The sequence below is a fragment of the Pectinophora gossypiella genome, chromosome 8, assembly GCF_024362695.1.
Source record: "Pectinophora gossypiella chromosome 8, ilPecGoss1.1, whole genome shotgun sequence".
Lineage (NCBI taxonomy): Eukaryota > Metazoa > Arthropoda > Insecta > Lepidoptera > Gelechiidae > Pectinophora > Pectinophora gossypiella.
The window spans coordinates 5,298,602-5,315,918 of NC_065411.1; the positions used below are offsets into that span (position 1 = coordinate 5,298,602).

General features: G+C 36.2%; 1 protein-coding gene and 1 long non-coding RNA gene across 2 annotated transcripts in view; one reads left to right on the forward strand and one right to left on the reverse strand.

Moving 5' to 3' along the window:
* Nucleotides 1-1,792: 1,792 nt before the first annotated feature.
* The window catches only part of LOC126368912 (uncharacterized), a 108,879-nt gene continuing 93,354 nt past the window's right edge, over nucleotides 1,793-17,317 (forward strand). The window contains exon 1 of the mRNA XM_050013153.1: nucleotides 1,793-2,041. Coding sequence (XP_049869110.1) covers nucleotides 1,951-2,041 — 91 coding nt within the window. The 5' untranslated portion in view covers nucleotides 1,793-1,950. The remainder of the gene's footprint in view (nucleotides 2,042-17,317) is intronic.
* On the reverse strand, nucleotides 15,824-17,261 carry LOC126369018 (uncharacterized). Its single transcript, XR_007566644.1, has 2 exons — nucleotides 16,838-17,261; nucleotides 15,824-16,728 (listed from the first exon to the last, which is right to left on the reverse strand). It is a non-coding gene; the product is annotated as an uncharacterized LOC126369018 (long non-coding RNA).

Sequence of the window (17,317 nt, forward strand, 5' to 3'; positions counted from 1 at the left end):
TAAGAACCCGTTACTATGTGCTTTAATTAAGAAAATAATATGTAAAAACAGTAAATAATCGTCTTCCTTCTGCCATTATTCTACTCCGTGTTGGGTCGCAACATGTATTCCTCTTCCATTCATCTCCAAAAAATACAGTAAATAATATAATTGATGTATGTATTTAATAAAATAAATATTCTACATATATATTATTTTATTTTCATCTTACATTCATTCTACTTTGTTATTGTTTTATTTAGTCAACGTTTTTGAAAAAATAGACGGGATATATTCACGTGGAACATTTCCTAACAAAATGTTGCAGCTCAACCGAAAATTGAAATTATCTCGGTGGAGATATGGAAATGTTGTGAAAATATTCCCAACAAGCCTAATAAGTCAGCAAATGAACATCATTATGCGGAAGGAAAATATGCTTTAGCATTTTTACCGCACCGTGTTCTAGTGATGTTGTCGTGGCTTGGTTCCGGTTGCTGGTTAGATTGAGATTACCTATCTATAGTTTAGATACCTATATTTTTTACGTAGTGCATTTACAGACCAGTGTCGTAAATCTAATAAGTAGCTGTCCCCAGCGACTTCGTTCGCGAAAAACTCTACTATCAAATCTATAGAAGTTTCATATACATTTTGTCACCCTTTTTTGACTCCTTAGGGGTTGAATTTCACAAAATCCTGTCTCAGTGAGCATTTAAATCCTAAAAGGAACCCCATGCAAAATTTGAAACTCGTATCACTTCTAGTTTCTGAGATTTCTCGATGAGTGAGTCAGTCAGTAAAATTTCGCTTTTATATTCGTACTTAGATTATTATTTAAAAGAAATATATTTTTTGTAGATAGAGTCCGCGAAAGAAGTTCCGCGTCCACGGGGCTAGTGTCGCAATATCTTTATAGATTTATTATGACTTGTGTATTATTTCTATCAAAATACGCGGGACCTATTTCGCGGCGCGTACTCGAATAATTATATCTGACTTTGTTTTTATGCACAACACGTTCAAAGAAATCTCGGTGGAGTGGTCTTGTATCTAATTCATATTTAATTTTATCGTCACAAAAATGTGGTACAATGTAACCAATATTGGTCTAAATCTATAAAAAAAAATCATAAGTATATGAAGATATTGTTAAAGACTAAATCGTACAAAATTCTGCATCCAGCTTCGAGTCTCTGTTGTTGTAAAGTGAAACCCGCTCCTCAATACGGTTCATGTAAAAACTCATTAATGTATAATTTGTTACTATAGACAAAAGTCGTATTTTACCAGTAACGGGATTACACAAAGTGGAAAATAATGTTTTCATGTTTATAATCAAGCGTTCTTTTTTAATAAAAAGGCCCACAGGACAGACAATTCTGTTCTCTAATTTATTTAACATGTTTACAGAGTAAATTCTAGGAATAACGATAAAGAGGCTTTTGTTAAAGTACTTACATTATCAATCTACATTTAAATACATTTTTTAATTTGAATACATAAAATATGTAATTATGTTTCTTTATGCTGTATGTCATTGCCAGCGATCTGCACGTTTAATTGTTTATTCTGAAAAATCTGAAAATAAATTCAGTATTTATTTCGGACCAATCAGTATCTACCGCAAGTGTCCTTTCAAAAGGGAATTAACAAACCATTGCCTCGATAAAGACTTGTCTGTTTTTCGGTATATTTGGTAAACATTAATGTAGAAGGGCAGCGAGCAGCGGCGGCGTTGAGAGGAAATATTGTTATTAAAATTGAATAAACACAGCGAGTGGCGTGGAAACAAAAATAACGCACCCGGGCACACGGCGTCATGAAATTCTGCTTCGCTTTCGACACACGCGCGTTCGTTTTACAACGCTTCGACTATCGTTTTTAAACTATTGCGGTAAAAATTCGAAAAATTAGTGCCTATTGTGTTTTTAACGAAGTTTCAACGTTTTGACAGTTCCAAAGTTTATCATGTTCAACCACGGCGGGTCATACGCTTGTGGCACGAGTAGCAGCTTCAAATCGAAGAGAGATGCAAAGCCAAATATAAATAAACAGAGTGGTAAGTGTTTAAAAAGCGTTCAGTTCAATAAGTGCTGCTATTACATTTTGAGCTCACAGTAATACTCTCTAGTATTAGGGTCACCTAAAAATAGAGTGGTGTGTGAAGTGGTTTTTATTACTTTGTTGACCTCATTTTAAGTACTACTATATTGTTTAGTAGGTATCTCATTTTCTATCTATCTATTTAAAATTTCCCTTATGCTCCAGATATTCCTCGTTCTATTCTGTCTCTTTTGCGCATCGTTGACAAGTCTAGTATCGCTTTTTGAAAAACTTTTTGAGGCACATAATTTTCACTATCATTTTTCAATAACATACCTGTAACATAATAAATAAGAAATATACTTACCTGTTGCAATTAAAAATTTTTTTCTATGATTTTTCTCTTTTAGAAACATTGTAAATGTATCTATTTGACTACATGTAAAAGCTAATTTTCTTTGGACTAGTTCCAAAACACGACATTTGTCTTTCGGGTTATAAATTCTTTTTATCGTCCGCCTATAAAACTGACCGAATATCGTATATAGAATCGAATTCGCAGAAAGTGTTGATATTGTGTTAAATAATATTACGCTGTTTTTCACACCCCGTGACTGGATAAGCGTTTTAAGATTATATATTTTCTATAATTTTACCGTTTGAGAAGTAGTGAGGTATTCCCAACACAAGTGGACTATTTACAAGGAAGACTCCATAATATATTTGTAAAAAGAATTGGATACAAAAACCTTCTTTTCTTTTTTTAAACTATAATATCATTAGTGTGCATCAATGGTCAAAGAAGTATTGAAAAGTTTTGAAGACAATATTAAGCAAATTGTTTATTGCATAGCAATAGTTGAAGCTACCACCTATCACGTTGGTCTAACAGAAAGCTCTGGTGTACCCACATCTTATTTAGTTCATCTAGCGATGGATGTACCTCTGACTATCCCAATTCGTAAATAGTTGTCAGCTAATAAAATATTCAAATATATTTTGTTGAACAGTTTTCCGCAGAACGAATTCGCAAATCGTTGGTCACGCCGCCACCACAATTTGATTATCTATGCGCGTTGTGCATAGTTTTACAGCGTTTGAGTTTGTTAGTAACGAGAGAAAACTATAAATTACTGTTTTAAATACAGTGAATGTGCCCAGGGGTTTAATATTTATGAGTGGCAAGTAAAGGCCTCAGTGGTCCAGCGGTTGAGCGTTCTGCTCACGATCCGGAGGTCCCGGGTTTGAATCTCGGTGGGGACAAATCATTTTGTGATCCCTAGTTTGGTTAAGACATTGCAGGCTGATTACCTATGTCCAGAAGTAAGATGATCCGTGCTTTAGAAGGCACGTTAAGCCGTTGGTCTCGGTTACTGCTTACTGATGTAATTACGTAGTCGTTACTTAAGTCACGTCAGGGGCCTTTGGCGGCTCAATAATAACCTTGACACCAGGGTTAATGAGGTTGGTCATCTACATCACAACCCACATGATAAAAGAAGTGGCCAGTTAACTTGCACTTCTGTTAAGTATGTAAGTAGCTACTATCCAATTTGCAGTTAAGTATAATAAAATATTAGATGGCGACGAGTGTGTGTACTATATACCTCTGCCTACCCCTTTGGGGATATAGGCGTGTTTTGGTATATATTATAATGTATATTTTGGAATTGAATTTGAATATATACACCATTAACACATGTTTATGAAATACGATGTTCGTGCGTCACCCAACAGGGTCCACATAATATCAGCGTCGTGGTTCACGCCGCGACTTGTGCTGAGTGAGGCCCTTTTATCTCAGGACGTCCACCACCACCTTATGGTCATTTCGACAAACATCCGTCTTGCTTTTTTGTAATTGTTTTAGTGGAAATCTGATATGATGTTGTTGTCTTTTCTTGTGTGTGGCGTCCTTTTATAATAAACTTTTTCTATTCTATTCTATTCTATGTTGCTACGTTATGTTTCTCCTGACTGCTTTCAAACAGCTTCAAATAATATTTTCTGTGCATTACTGTTTAAATAATTACCGAGGTATATTATATCGTATAGGCTAGTTTCCAACTAGTCAAATCAGTTACTTTTCAGTAAACGTCAAAACACGAAGTTACTACGGAATTTGTATGAAAAAGCACACTGTGACGTCATAGGAAAACGTGATAAAATGTCTGACTTATTATTACGTTTTTCTTGATTAAAATTCGTATATAAGTAATATAAGTTAAACAGAAAAAAAAGAGAATGAATGAATGAATGATAAAGAAAATGTTTTTCGTTAGTTTTAGATCTGTTTTCATTTAGTAATCACAATTTCATAATTTATATTGAACCTAGTACACCCATGAATAACAAGTAGGATTCTGCCCACCCAAATAGAGACCACCGTACTTATATATTTTGTGTCTGGTAACTAGATCTATGACAACACTTCATTCAATCCCCACCGCAACCCGTACTGAAAGCACCACGCGCATGAATAATGGTATGCATTATCCTTAATTATTTCAAATTAATTGTTGTTTACACTACAGCGAAGCGACGAGCACTCGTCGCTCGGGGACTGTTTACAACGATGTTTAATAAATACAAAATAGCTTTTATAAATGGGATTGAAAACGAAGATCTTATTATTGCCCGACTGCGGTGAAGCAAAAAGGAGGGTTATGTGTTTGACTGCTATGTATGTATGCACGTCTGTTTCAACGTAAGTTTTACACCACTTGTCAGAATTTAACAAATGAGGTCTTATAAGAAGCGTCTTGATTGTCTGGTGGTTTTAGGCTATGTAACGACACGTTAAATTCAATCTGGCGCCCTCTAGAGCATATTATTATAAACTGAAATTCGATAAATTGTTTATTTTTACTATTCTAAACTTGTTAATTTTTTGATATCTTACTGTGAACGCATTATCAGTGGTCCTTTGCAAATCACACAAGTTATAATTAATAATAGGTAATTGTAAAAAAAATCCAACTAGTCAAAACAGGATAGTACTTTACAAATCTTCCACTGAGTTTTTACTTCTTACAATATTATTATTCTCGCCTTCTTTTCACATCTTTTACAACAAAGTTGTTCACAAAAACAGTTATATAACGCCCAGTCCGAAGACAAAATAGTTTTTTTGAATCCATCACAAACTTTTACCGTTACGTTCGAATGAGTGATTTCTACCAAACAGTCAGTTTTCGATCTTGTTGTGACAAATTATTATACTTGCAGTGACATAGCTTTGAAACATATTGTCGCTGAACTTGCGAACTAACGTAACTGCAATTTTTGCTAAAGTGTTTTGTGTCTTATTGACGATTTGTTAAAGGTGCAAATTAGTTTCATCAAAAATTGCAGATACGACGATTTGAAGGTTGGTTTGAAATAGATAGTTCTCACTCGATACCAAGTTACAATGCCTGACTACTTACTAACTTCCACTTCTGTTCTGATGGAACTTCCTATTTTTCGAGTCTCATTCACTAACATGTACGATGTTCACTAATAGTAGTTGTGCAACGAGGATCTACATATTTATCTTAAATACTGAAACGGTTCGGAAACTTTTGGCAAAATAGTTCCTCCTTCAAGAGAGGATACGATATCAGCAGCTAATGGGTACTTGCGAAAAAGTTTTAAGTCCTTCAAAGATAAGATAAACTGTGCTTCCGTCCATTACATTTTAACAACTGAATTAAAGGTTCTGCACGGTAAATGCGCGGTGCGGGTCGCGAATTACACGATGACCAATAGTCATATGACGTTTATCTATGTAGACAGCATTCGCTGCGTCTATTGGGCAAAACCTTCGATATAATTAGGGCTGCGCGCGGCGCGGTTGCTATGCAGAACCAGCGCGTGGAGTGGGGTGTATAACAGTGATAAGAACCGGCCATCAGCTGCCCGCGGACTGTGACTTGTTTAGAACTACCTACCTGTTAGCATAGATTACATTATAATTCTACATACTAGTGTTTTAGTGGTGGTTATTGTGGTAGACAGAGTACCTACCTATAGATATAGCTTGTAATTTCTATTAAATATAAAACAACCATTGTGACGTGGTGCGAGGAGCAGGCATCGAGACAAACTTTTGCAGGTTTACCGATGTCTGTATTCCAATGTTTCTAACATATTTTTTATAAGAAAATAAATAAAAATATATACTAAATAAACCTGCTGGAAGGGATCTACTTTAGTGATAAGGGCACCTGAACTAACTTTTGTGTTAAAATTTCATTGTACTTTTATATCTAATGTATTATGCTACATTATGTAGTCTTCATTGACAAAAGGGACGCTGTGTGTTTGTGAGTCAAATCGAACTGGTTCTACTTACTTGCCAAACCGCTTGTAATATATTCGTGCAGTTATCACGCATCGAACGTTAGTATTGAATTCCAATGAGTTTTACGTGTGTTTTACGATTATTACAGCTTCCAATCTTCATAACAAGAACCTCTTCGATTTAAGGTTACGTTTCTTTTGAACGGTTTTTCTTTGAGCTCTTTTTGCAATTGCCCTCTTCATGTTTGCAACGTTATATTCATCGGTAGCGGTAAATTAATGCTTCGTTTTATGATATCGAAAGGTTATAGGGTAGGGGGGTGTGGTATAGGGTATATTATATTATAGTTTCTGGTACATGTGTGAGTATTATGGCGAATAAAATACATAGATAGATAGATAGATAAAATACTTTATTGAGCACAATGGACACAAAATACAGAGATAAGGACAGCATATACAGAAAAGCACAACAGGCGGCCTTATTGCTCATGCAGCAATTTCTTCCAGGCAACCTTTGGGTACAGGAAAATTTACATAGAACATGTTTAGCCGTTTGTCTTTCCGGGCATGTCGTAAAACCCGAAAGACTGATTAAATCCTTTCTAACATGATGGACAATTGTTATTAGCGAGCTGATCCCTTGTGACCGTAAGGTTCATCATATCCATCTTAGGACTTAGCATCTACACTGGCAGGCAGTTGTCTTTGATTACTTATGGCTCTGCCCACCCCATTAGGGATTAAGGGCGTGATTATATACGAAATTGTTATGGCGTATAATCTTTCTTATGTGTTGTCGTCATGATTGACGTCACTAAAAATGAGGTCAGGGTTTAATTATTATTCACGAGGTGAACTTATCGTAACATAGGCAGATCCGGGTTTTTATTGAAGCGACTGCCAATCTGACTTTTCAATCCGACGGCATGCAGTCCAATACGGGTCAACTTACATATTTCCAAGAAATACATTTCTTGAGCACATGGGTTTCACCGATATCAAAACAGCTCGGTGAAGCGTGGATACTTTGATCATCTTGCGATGGTTATTTATTTATTTATTAAATCTTAACGCTAAAATATACAATTTATGAATGCAAAACTCTTTAAACAGTTTGTCTGCAGGAAAGAGTCTCTAATAAAACTATTAAGTAGATATGATGATTGATTGATTGATATATCTAATAGTAATTTGTACGCATATCACAATAAGTACATACATACATAAACTCACACCCGTAATCCCTAATGTGGTGGGCAGAGCCACAAGTAATCTTAGACAACTTGCAGCCAATGTTGATACGAAGTCCTAAGATGGATATGATGAACCTTAACACAATAAGTGTGTGTAGTGTAGTGTGTGTGGTGTAGTGCTTATCACAATAAGTGTATCACGTAAATTAACTTACATAAACTGCCTATATACGTCCCACTGCTGGGCACAGGCCTCCCCTCAATCAACCGGAGGGGGTATGGAGCATACTCCACCACGCTGCTCCACTGCGGGTTGTTGGAGGTGTTTTTACGGCTAATAGGCGGGACCAACGGCTTAACGTGCCCTCCGAAGCACGGAATCATCTTACTTTTTCGGACAATCAGGTGATTCAAGCCTGAAAAGTCCTTACCAAACAAAGGACAGTCTCACAAAGTGAATTCGACAATGTCCCCATCGGGAATCGAACCCGGACCTCCAGATCGTGAGCCTAATGCTCTAACCACTAGACCACGGAGGCTGTAAATTAACTTAATAAACAATATGTACCATGAATTAGCCAGGACGCGAGTCTAAAAGGTTTTGAGTAAGTATTTTTTTTTTAATTATATCCCTAACTACTCTAATTGGGATAATTATAGTCGTGACCCTAGATTATTTTATTTACGACATCAATTATCAACGATCCGAACATAGATTTGAATATGTATTCCAGTTACAGGAGCCTGACATGAAAAAGAAAGTCACTGTGGTCCTGTGGTGCACCAGCTTCCTTCTTAATCGGGGAACGCCGGTTCGAACCCCGGTACCGGTGTTGCCCTAATGACTTATTTATTTATTAAAAGTGCAGTTTGAATATCACAGTCGGCTCGATTATTGTAGATGGCGATACGGCTCACCACTTATAATGTTGGTCTAACAGAAAGGTCGGTGAGCTGTGGTTACTTAGTTCATTTTGCGATGGATGTACCTCTGACTACCCCATTTGGGATGTAATCGCGAGCTTATGTTAGCCCAACCTGATACTCGAACTTGTGTCTTCACGGAGTCCCGTGTTCTCTCAACTGGGTTGTTACTTGCCTCTGAAGTAGGTATATTAATGCAATATATTGTCTTCAGGACGCTTACACAAAAATTGGCTTCGTTTGAGAGTAATTTATACCCTAATAGTTCGAAAACGTCGACAGTTGTGAATTGCCGGCATAATTTATGTACATGTAGCGGCGATTCGTTAACTCCGATCTGAATGTCGACAAATTACCGACACGATAGTGAGTTGCACACTGCGAAGTTAAACTAATTTATTTAATACACTAACTGCGTAAGAAACTAGATGTTTTCTCGTTTGTGTAGAATAGAATAGAATAGAATAGAAATTGTTTATTATAAAAGTTTAAAAAGTTTATTCCCCCTTTTTGTTTGTCCCTTTCTTTGTTTTTTTATTTTTTTATTTTAGGGCAATGGTGTGATTGTTGGCTCTTAAGCCTTGTATCCACTGGGAAATATGTACGGCAACGTTGCACAATTGTTGTTTGTTTAGAGAACATATTTAGGTGAGCATCAATTGTTGCCGAGTGGAAACGTAACGCGCAACAACACTAGTTCCACTGGCAACATCTTGTCGACGACAGTCGTACGTGTAGTAGATGCGTAGACATAACATTGTAAAACAAAAGTTCCACGCTAATTTTCAACATGTTGTGCAAACATGTTTTTAAATATATATTGTTATGTCTTGTAAGCTGTTGGTTTTTCAAGAAATAAATAAATGTTGCGCGCCAAATGTTGCCAAGTGGAAACGCGGATAACGCGGGTTACCTACATAAGAGAAGATAATTTGATAACCTATTAATTGTTAATATTTTTCCCTATTCTCTTGCTCTCAGATGACAAGTTACCCACATAGTCCATTAATGGAGACGCCGTAATCCCTTTTAGTAATAATATTAGGATTTTCTTACCAAAGACCAAATCTCATACACGTGACACTTTATAACATAAACAAAATAACCTTTCTACGTCCCAATAACATTTACATAACAGTCTAAGTTTCTTATCTCCGTTCTTGACAACCAGGGACTTTGGTTATTGATTGCATTCGGTCAAGAAAGATTTTCCGTTGGTCCCGGTTACTACTTATTAAGTACGTCGTTACATGAGCCATATTAGGTTTTTGGCGGCTCAATAATAACCCTGTCACTATGGTTGCTGAGATTGGTAATCCACCTAACAATTCACACGAATGAAGAAGACCAGTTTTTAAGCATAAACTAACATTTCCACCACGAAATGTTAACAGCTAAATGAATATGAATTGCGTATTACAATACCTGTTTGTCGAATAAATAGAGTGCCCCTAAGTATCGTATTTGTCTAGTAGTTTATAAATTTACCATCGACGTGCTTGTTCCGCGGGGGTACGTACCCATGTGTAACAATTGAAATGAACTAAGTAGTTAATTTTGTTAACGTTTGACCAATTGGGAACATAGTTATGAATTTGTGTTTTTTGTATGTCGTGTTTTTGTATAGATTTAACTTTAAAAAAATGTATCTTTCTATTTATTATACATAGCAACTTACTTCAAGTAGAAGTTACAGTGGAAACTAATCAGAAACATTTCTGGTCTTTCAGTCACCATCACCAGTAAACCAAGCGGCGGCGTAGCGCCAACTTTCTTTCATTTAAAACATTTTTGCTTTCTCACTTTCGCGACTAATTACCACTTTGACGTTTTGCCGTTGGTAATTTTTAAAGAACGAGCGACGCTTACAAAGGCTTGTTTTCCAGGAATTGTGACTACAATAAAGTTTTATAAAAAGCTTGTACTTACTCTAAAAATAAAATATCAGTTTTTGTATGTCCTCGGCAGGCTGCGTCGCTTTATTCGCTACCTATTTTTTTCCCTATCTTCTTTCTTAGGTAAATTGCGATGCAATTTACAATTCACAAAACATATTGCGAGTATTAGTTTTTCTGATATCTCTTCCAACGTTTGTAGTAACTTCAAACAAATGATTTAAGGGGATATGTAAATAAGAGTGGTTATGGATAAAAGCGATATAAAATTGGAGTTTTTAGGAATGTTACAACATAGTTCTGTAATATGTGAGGCTTCGTAACCATAAGGACCTGTGCGTTTTAGGCCACACGCCCCAATCTTGGCATTCGAGTTCCCTAATAAATTGACGGTTTATTACTCTGAATAATCAACAGTGAAAGCCGGGCAAACCTCCATTTACAACCACTGTATACTTGCATTTAAATAATATCAAAATGAACTTCCCTCCAGATTTTCTCCATGGATACAGGCGCTAGAAAATTATCAGCAGAGCGAGAAATTAAAGTATCCGTGAACGGCATAAAATTAACTAAGGCTTCTTCGGGTCGGGACTCTGGGTGAGGTCTTTAAGGTGAGATTTCGTTCTCGCATTTCCTAACTTACTTCCATTCCATGCACTTGGATTTGCACCCTTAATTGAATTAAAAGTTACACTCCAAGTGATAATTTTGAGCTCTTTAGTTGACTTTAATTGTCACTCTGTGCAAGGGGTTATTTTGATATTTGGTAAGAATTATGGATATTTGTAGAGGTGTACATTTATTTTTTGTATTTTCCATATATTTTAAAAAGTTTGAAACCAATTCATTAGAATTGGTGTTAGCGAGCGAAATGAAAGATGACTCACTCAAATATGAATACATTAAAGAAGAAGAATAAAAAGTAATTAAAATATAAAAAAACACCTTACTTATAACCCCCGTAGTTATGCGCTATTAATCAACAAACCTAGGCTACGGGAATTGCCAGATCTGACGCAACAATTGGTAAAAAAATATTTAAACTATGCATTATCATTAGATTAGATAAAGTATAAGATTTTAGGTGTAGTTTTCACTTACACAGTTCGACCAATGTGGACGGCTCACCATAGAAAGCTCGGTGAGGTACTTAGTTCATTTTGCGATGGATGTACCTATGACTCACCTCTGACTCAGTTGGGATGAGCTTTTGTTACATTATTAGATTCTATATAAACTATAAAAACAATTTTATAGCGTAGATATTGCCCCATCTCAAGAACCTACAACGTGGTTTATTAACTTTTCAAAGAGCGCACTTCATTTCCCTGACAACAAACAGAGAATCAATAAAAAAGCAGACAAAAGCTAGTATCATTCTTAAATGCAAATTCTCTAAATACGCATAAGTTGTATTCTTGCAAAGGATTTGGATTTTGCAGAAAATGTCAGAATAAAATCTGCATTGTCTGACTCGCTAACATTTATTAAATTCTATGGGCTTGCGTTGTTCTCGTATTGCCTAGTAGTTTATACAGAGAGCTTGAAAACGTTGGTTCTCGCTATGGAGACCGTATTCGCTGTGCTATGGAATATTTTATTGTATACCAAGAAGCAATGTTTGGAGAAGATAGCTGGAAAACATTGGTTGAATGTCTCCAGACATTGAATCTCAAAGCAGTTGTGACGAAACTGCGTTTACGAATTTTAGTTTAGCGGTTATTATTTTTATTCGTAATTTTAGACTTATATTAGTGACTTGAAGACATGGTTAAAAGTCGTAGTAGTCCTGTTGGATGAACGCTTGACTTTCACCAAGTTGGCGACAAGTTTTTACCCGGCTGCCCCAGAAGGAGAGTAATTTTTGGCAGACCGTTTCGAAACCACTTGTATTGCTTGATCATTTTTGACAGTTTTAATTCATCATTTTGTTCGGTCAAGCGAATGTCATCCTAGGCAAAGCTATGTCAATATTACTATAACTTTTAGCTTAACAACTGAACATCAGAGTAATTTATTCTATTACCAACGAGTTAATATTCAAATCTGTCTCTGTTTTGGTTTAAAGCGTATTTGATGAGTCTTGTAATTCAATGTTAACTGTAAGCAAAAGGATGGAAGGTTGTTAGTAGGGCTAGTAGATGAAGACCTACATGGACATATATTAACAAAATGAAAATTTCCTTAAGAAACGTTAATTACGATCTAAACTGAAACGGCGTGCGTGTATGAAACGATGAATGTAGGAGTAGAAAGAGAAGTATGTCAGGATCGAAGCAGATTGAAGTCTCTGCTTAGACCGGTGGGAAATAGGCGTAAGTTTATTATGTATGTACGATAGATGCTGTGGCCAATGATGATGATGTAAGTATGTACTGTAAGCAACTACTGGATTTGAATTATTCTGGCAACCGTAAAATAGTCCCGTTTAGGATGGAAACCTTATCTACGTCGCCCCTTCACTCAATGCTCTTTATTGCGCAAAGTCGGAATACTTTGTATAAGATCACCATTGTCTTTTACCAGGATGTACCGGTGGCTTAAGTTACAGGAAAAATTGCCCTTAACGGGATAAAATCTTTTTTTCTAAAAAATAAATTGCTTCCTATCATAAGCTCATGTCTGTAGTCCATGATGTTCACGGAGCTCATCATGGAATCAGAAGACAACTTCCAGCCTCTTAATAAGACGAGTCAACATTTATAATGGCTTATCATTTTCGAAAAGACACGGTCTTTCTTTGTTTTTTCTGTAAATGGCTTGTGACTGTGCCCAATAAAGTATTATATTATTACAAGCTTTTGCTCGCAATTTTGCTCGCGTTAAATTCGGGGTAACACGGTTCCGCTTTCCTACCTTAAACCTGCTTAAATTTCCATAAAGAATTTCACTCCCTCTTTAAAGGGGTCGGGGGCAGATTTCCAATAAAAAAAGATGCTAGAGTTTTTGGTTGGTCACTAATAGTCCGCATACCAATTGTTAGCTCTCTACCTTGAAAATTGCGGAATGCTCTATACAAACTTCCACCGTTCCACCGCTCGTTTCAAGAAAGAAGGGGTTTAGAAAGAGACAAAAGTAGTCTATGTCACTCTCCATCCCTTCAACTGTCTCCACTTAAACTAATGTGAAATACGGCCAAACAAACAAACACACAGACACACACTTTCCCATTTATAATATTCTATAATTCAATTCAATAATACTTTATTGCACAACGATATATACAAAGGACATAAACATACGAATATAAATAAGCACAATAGGCGGCCTTATTGCTAAACAGAAATTTCTTCCAGGCAACCTTAGGGTGAAACAAGTTTATGCATTGGAGCACGGGATGGTGCAATAAACATAATTACTTTTGGTATATTTAGTAATCAGAATTTCCTAATTTATATGAAACCTGGTACACGACCGAATTGGTAGTTTCCTAGGTAAAAATAAATTAAGAAATTCTGATTACTAAATAAAGACAGATCTAAAACTGACAAAAAACGTTCTCTTTTTTCTATTTTACTAATTTCTTACTAATCACACATTGCGCACACTCACACAATGCGACATTTTATCACGATTTTCAAAAATATGATACCAACGTAACTAAAAATACCGTTAATAAAAATATATACCTCTATAAATATATATATATATATATATATATATATATATATATATACATATATGCATAATATTAGTATGGATTATTAACTTTCTATCATTTTTTGCAACATGCATGGAAAAATAAGAAAGTTTATACATCATTTGTGTAATTTATACACTGCGTAGTGAATTCTACGCCTCATAGACTTAAGTTCATAATTTGGGCTGTAGTTCAAGGATTTATCACAAGCGTGTTAAGGTGTAGCTGTTATTACCGTTTGTTTGGTAGATAAGAAGCGAGCCGTTACTTAGCAGGCGCTTATTTCTTCTAGCAGTTTTTTTTTATTTTTGCTTACTTAATTATATCTTTACTTCTTCCTTGATAAGATTCTTCCTTAATTTAAATTTTGTTAAGTTTGTACAAGTAATGTTTTCCACGTAGATCTTGCGAGCATTTGGTTTTTATTTAGTGGTATAAATATATGTTAGAGTAAGAATATTATACTCTGATCCCAAGGTAACAGTGACCTTTGTGGAGGACGCATAGCGCCAGTTAAACAATGGTTCACTGTCACGGGTTACTTTTATTGGATGTTCTCTGTACGGAGTTCGACACAAGAATGGTGCAACTCGTGCGGCTCGCCGTCTTATAAGGGTTGTCCCCACTACCGTACCTTGCACGTGTGTCGTAAACAAGTGCAGGTGTTGTTTGTTTGCTAGCCGCACGTGTTGTTTACAGTTAACATAATATTTAGATTTTCAATATTTCGCTGTCGCGCTATCACGGCCATACTGATACGCAGCTCGTGCTCTGAGCTTGCGTTTATTCTGAAACAAGGGTATCTTTTAGTTCACTGTAGTAGCATATTCAATTTGTAACTAAGTATTTGTGCTGTTAAGTCAGTTGTTGTAAGTCTATATCGGTGCATCGACACGAGCTTACAATTGGCAAATTCAATAATAATCGTTTCATTCTTTAAATTGCATTGTTACGCCCAGTTGTAAGTCTATATCGTTCCATCGATACGATCTCACAAATTAAAAAATAATAGTTTCCTAGTCCGTTATTTGTTCAAAGATCGGATTAAAATGGGTGAAGATGTTAATCAACCAAATAGTTTTTACTTTTCGCCAGACTCAGAGGCTTAAATTTTTATAAGCTTGTTCTGGCTGAAGGTTCAGTTGACAAACTCAGCGGCCAAAAATATAGCTTGTTTCAACAACATCACGGTGAAAGGGACGTTTGCCAAACTCAAAGGTTTTAGTTGTTAGAATTGACATTCATTCCAGTCTCAGAAATATTTGATGAACTCAGAGGCTATTTTATGGCTTGTTTTTGATATTTGTTGGTTGTTGCTTCTGGTGATTTTACTTTTCGCCAGACTCAGAGGCTTAAATTTTTATAAGCTTGTTCTGGCTGAAGGTTCAGTTGACAAACTCAGCGGCCGAAAATATAGCTTGTTTCAACAACATCATGGTGAAAGGGACGTTTGCCAAACTCAGAGGCTTTAGTTGCTTGGATTAGCAGCAGTTCCAGTCTCAGAAATATTCGATGAACTCAGAGGCTATTTTGTGGCTTGTTTTTGATATTTGTTGGTTGTTGCTTCTGGTGATTTTACTTTTCGCCAGACTCAGAGGCTTAAATTGTTATAAGCTTGTTCTGGCTGAAAGTTCAGTTGACAAACTCAGCGGCCGAAAATATAGCTTGTTTCAACAACATCATGGTGAAAGGGACGTTTGCCAAACTCAGAGGCTTTAGTTGCTTGGATTAGCAGCAGTTCCAGTCTCAGGAATATTCGATGAACTCAGAGGCTATTTTGTGGCTTGTTTTGACAAGTGACTTTTACAACCATTTTTTTTTATTTCTTGTAAACTGCTATCACGGATCATTCTAAATTCGGGTTTGGTATTAATCTGAGATGTTCATGAGCTATTGTAGTATTTTTTTTTTGGCCAGGACGAAGACTTTGTATTTCGTATCGATTATTGCCAATAATTTTTACAATTTGATATGGCCCTAAATATTTAGGACCTAGCTTGTTTTTAGACCATTGGGTTGCTTTACAAAGCACAAAGTCTCCTGGATGAAATAATTTTACTTTAGCACATTTGGAATCGAAACGTTTCTTGCTTTCTGAAGATTGTTCGGTCATTCTGATAATCTATTAAAAGAAATGGCGGCTATCGGCAATCAAGCGCCAGCTTAGTATACAATACGCTGCCACGAAGTCACCACCACACGGCACACACGCGGCACGGCTGCCACTCTCAGAGTGTGCCATGCTGTAACGCCTTCGCCGTTTGTCATTCACTCGTCGTCATTTAGCAGTGGTCACATGAAACAAAATAACTAGGTGTATTATCACATTCACATGACTCTTTCAATCGGTTTATAAAGATTTGATTAATGACGGTAGATTACAAATCACGTTGTAATTTAACGAAAGTTTATTTCTTTATTGCTTGGAGTGAGAAAATACAGCTTAAACCACGCAGCGTTAGCGTGTCTGCACCAATTCAAAACATTTTTAGACCAAAATACCAAGATTTGACAATGATGAAAACCGATTTGAAAACGCGGTTTGAATTATGATTGACACGTATTGCGGGAATATATCTCGTCAATTTTGTTTTAAAATAAAGAGAAATAGTACTTTCCAAGTTAATTTGAAATCAATTTCCTCATTATTAAAAATTAAAATACACCCAGCAATGAAGTCAATAACAATAAAGTTCCAGTATGAAAACGACTCACCGTAACAATAGTATTCAAATGCAGGTAGGCACCATTATCCTCGATCCTGACAGTACATAGACATTGTGATGAATATGCCATGGCTCAAGTCCAGGTCCAATTTTTATATTCAGGTCCAATTCCAAGTTTAGCCTTAGTTTTAATTAATTAAACACCTGACTCCATCCACGATTATTATCTTATCAGGATAATACGAGTATTTGAAACTTAGTTTCATCCTTTGTGGCCGTCTTTTTCAATATAATGGGTGGGCAGCAGGACGATCCTCTACTTCTGATGTTAAAGTACGAATATTATACTCTGATCCCAAGGTAACAGTGACCTTTGTGGAGGACGCATAGCGCCAGTTAAACAATGGTTCACTGTCACGGGTTACTTTTATTGGATGTTCTCTGTACGGAGTTCGACACAAGAATGGTGCAACTCGTGCGGCTCGCCGTCTTATAAGGGTTGTCCCCACTACCGTACCTTGCACGTGTGTCGTAAACAAGTGCAGGTGTTGTTTGTTTGCTAGCCGCACGTGTTGTTTACAGTTAACATAATATTTAGATTTTCAATATTTCGCTGTCGCGCTATCATATATGAAGGTAACCTGTATTGGGATGGTTTTCCCTTCGGGTTGGAAGGTCAGACAG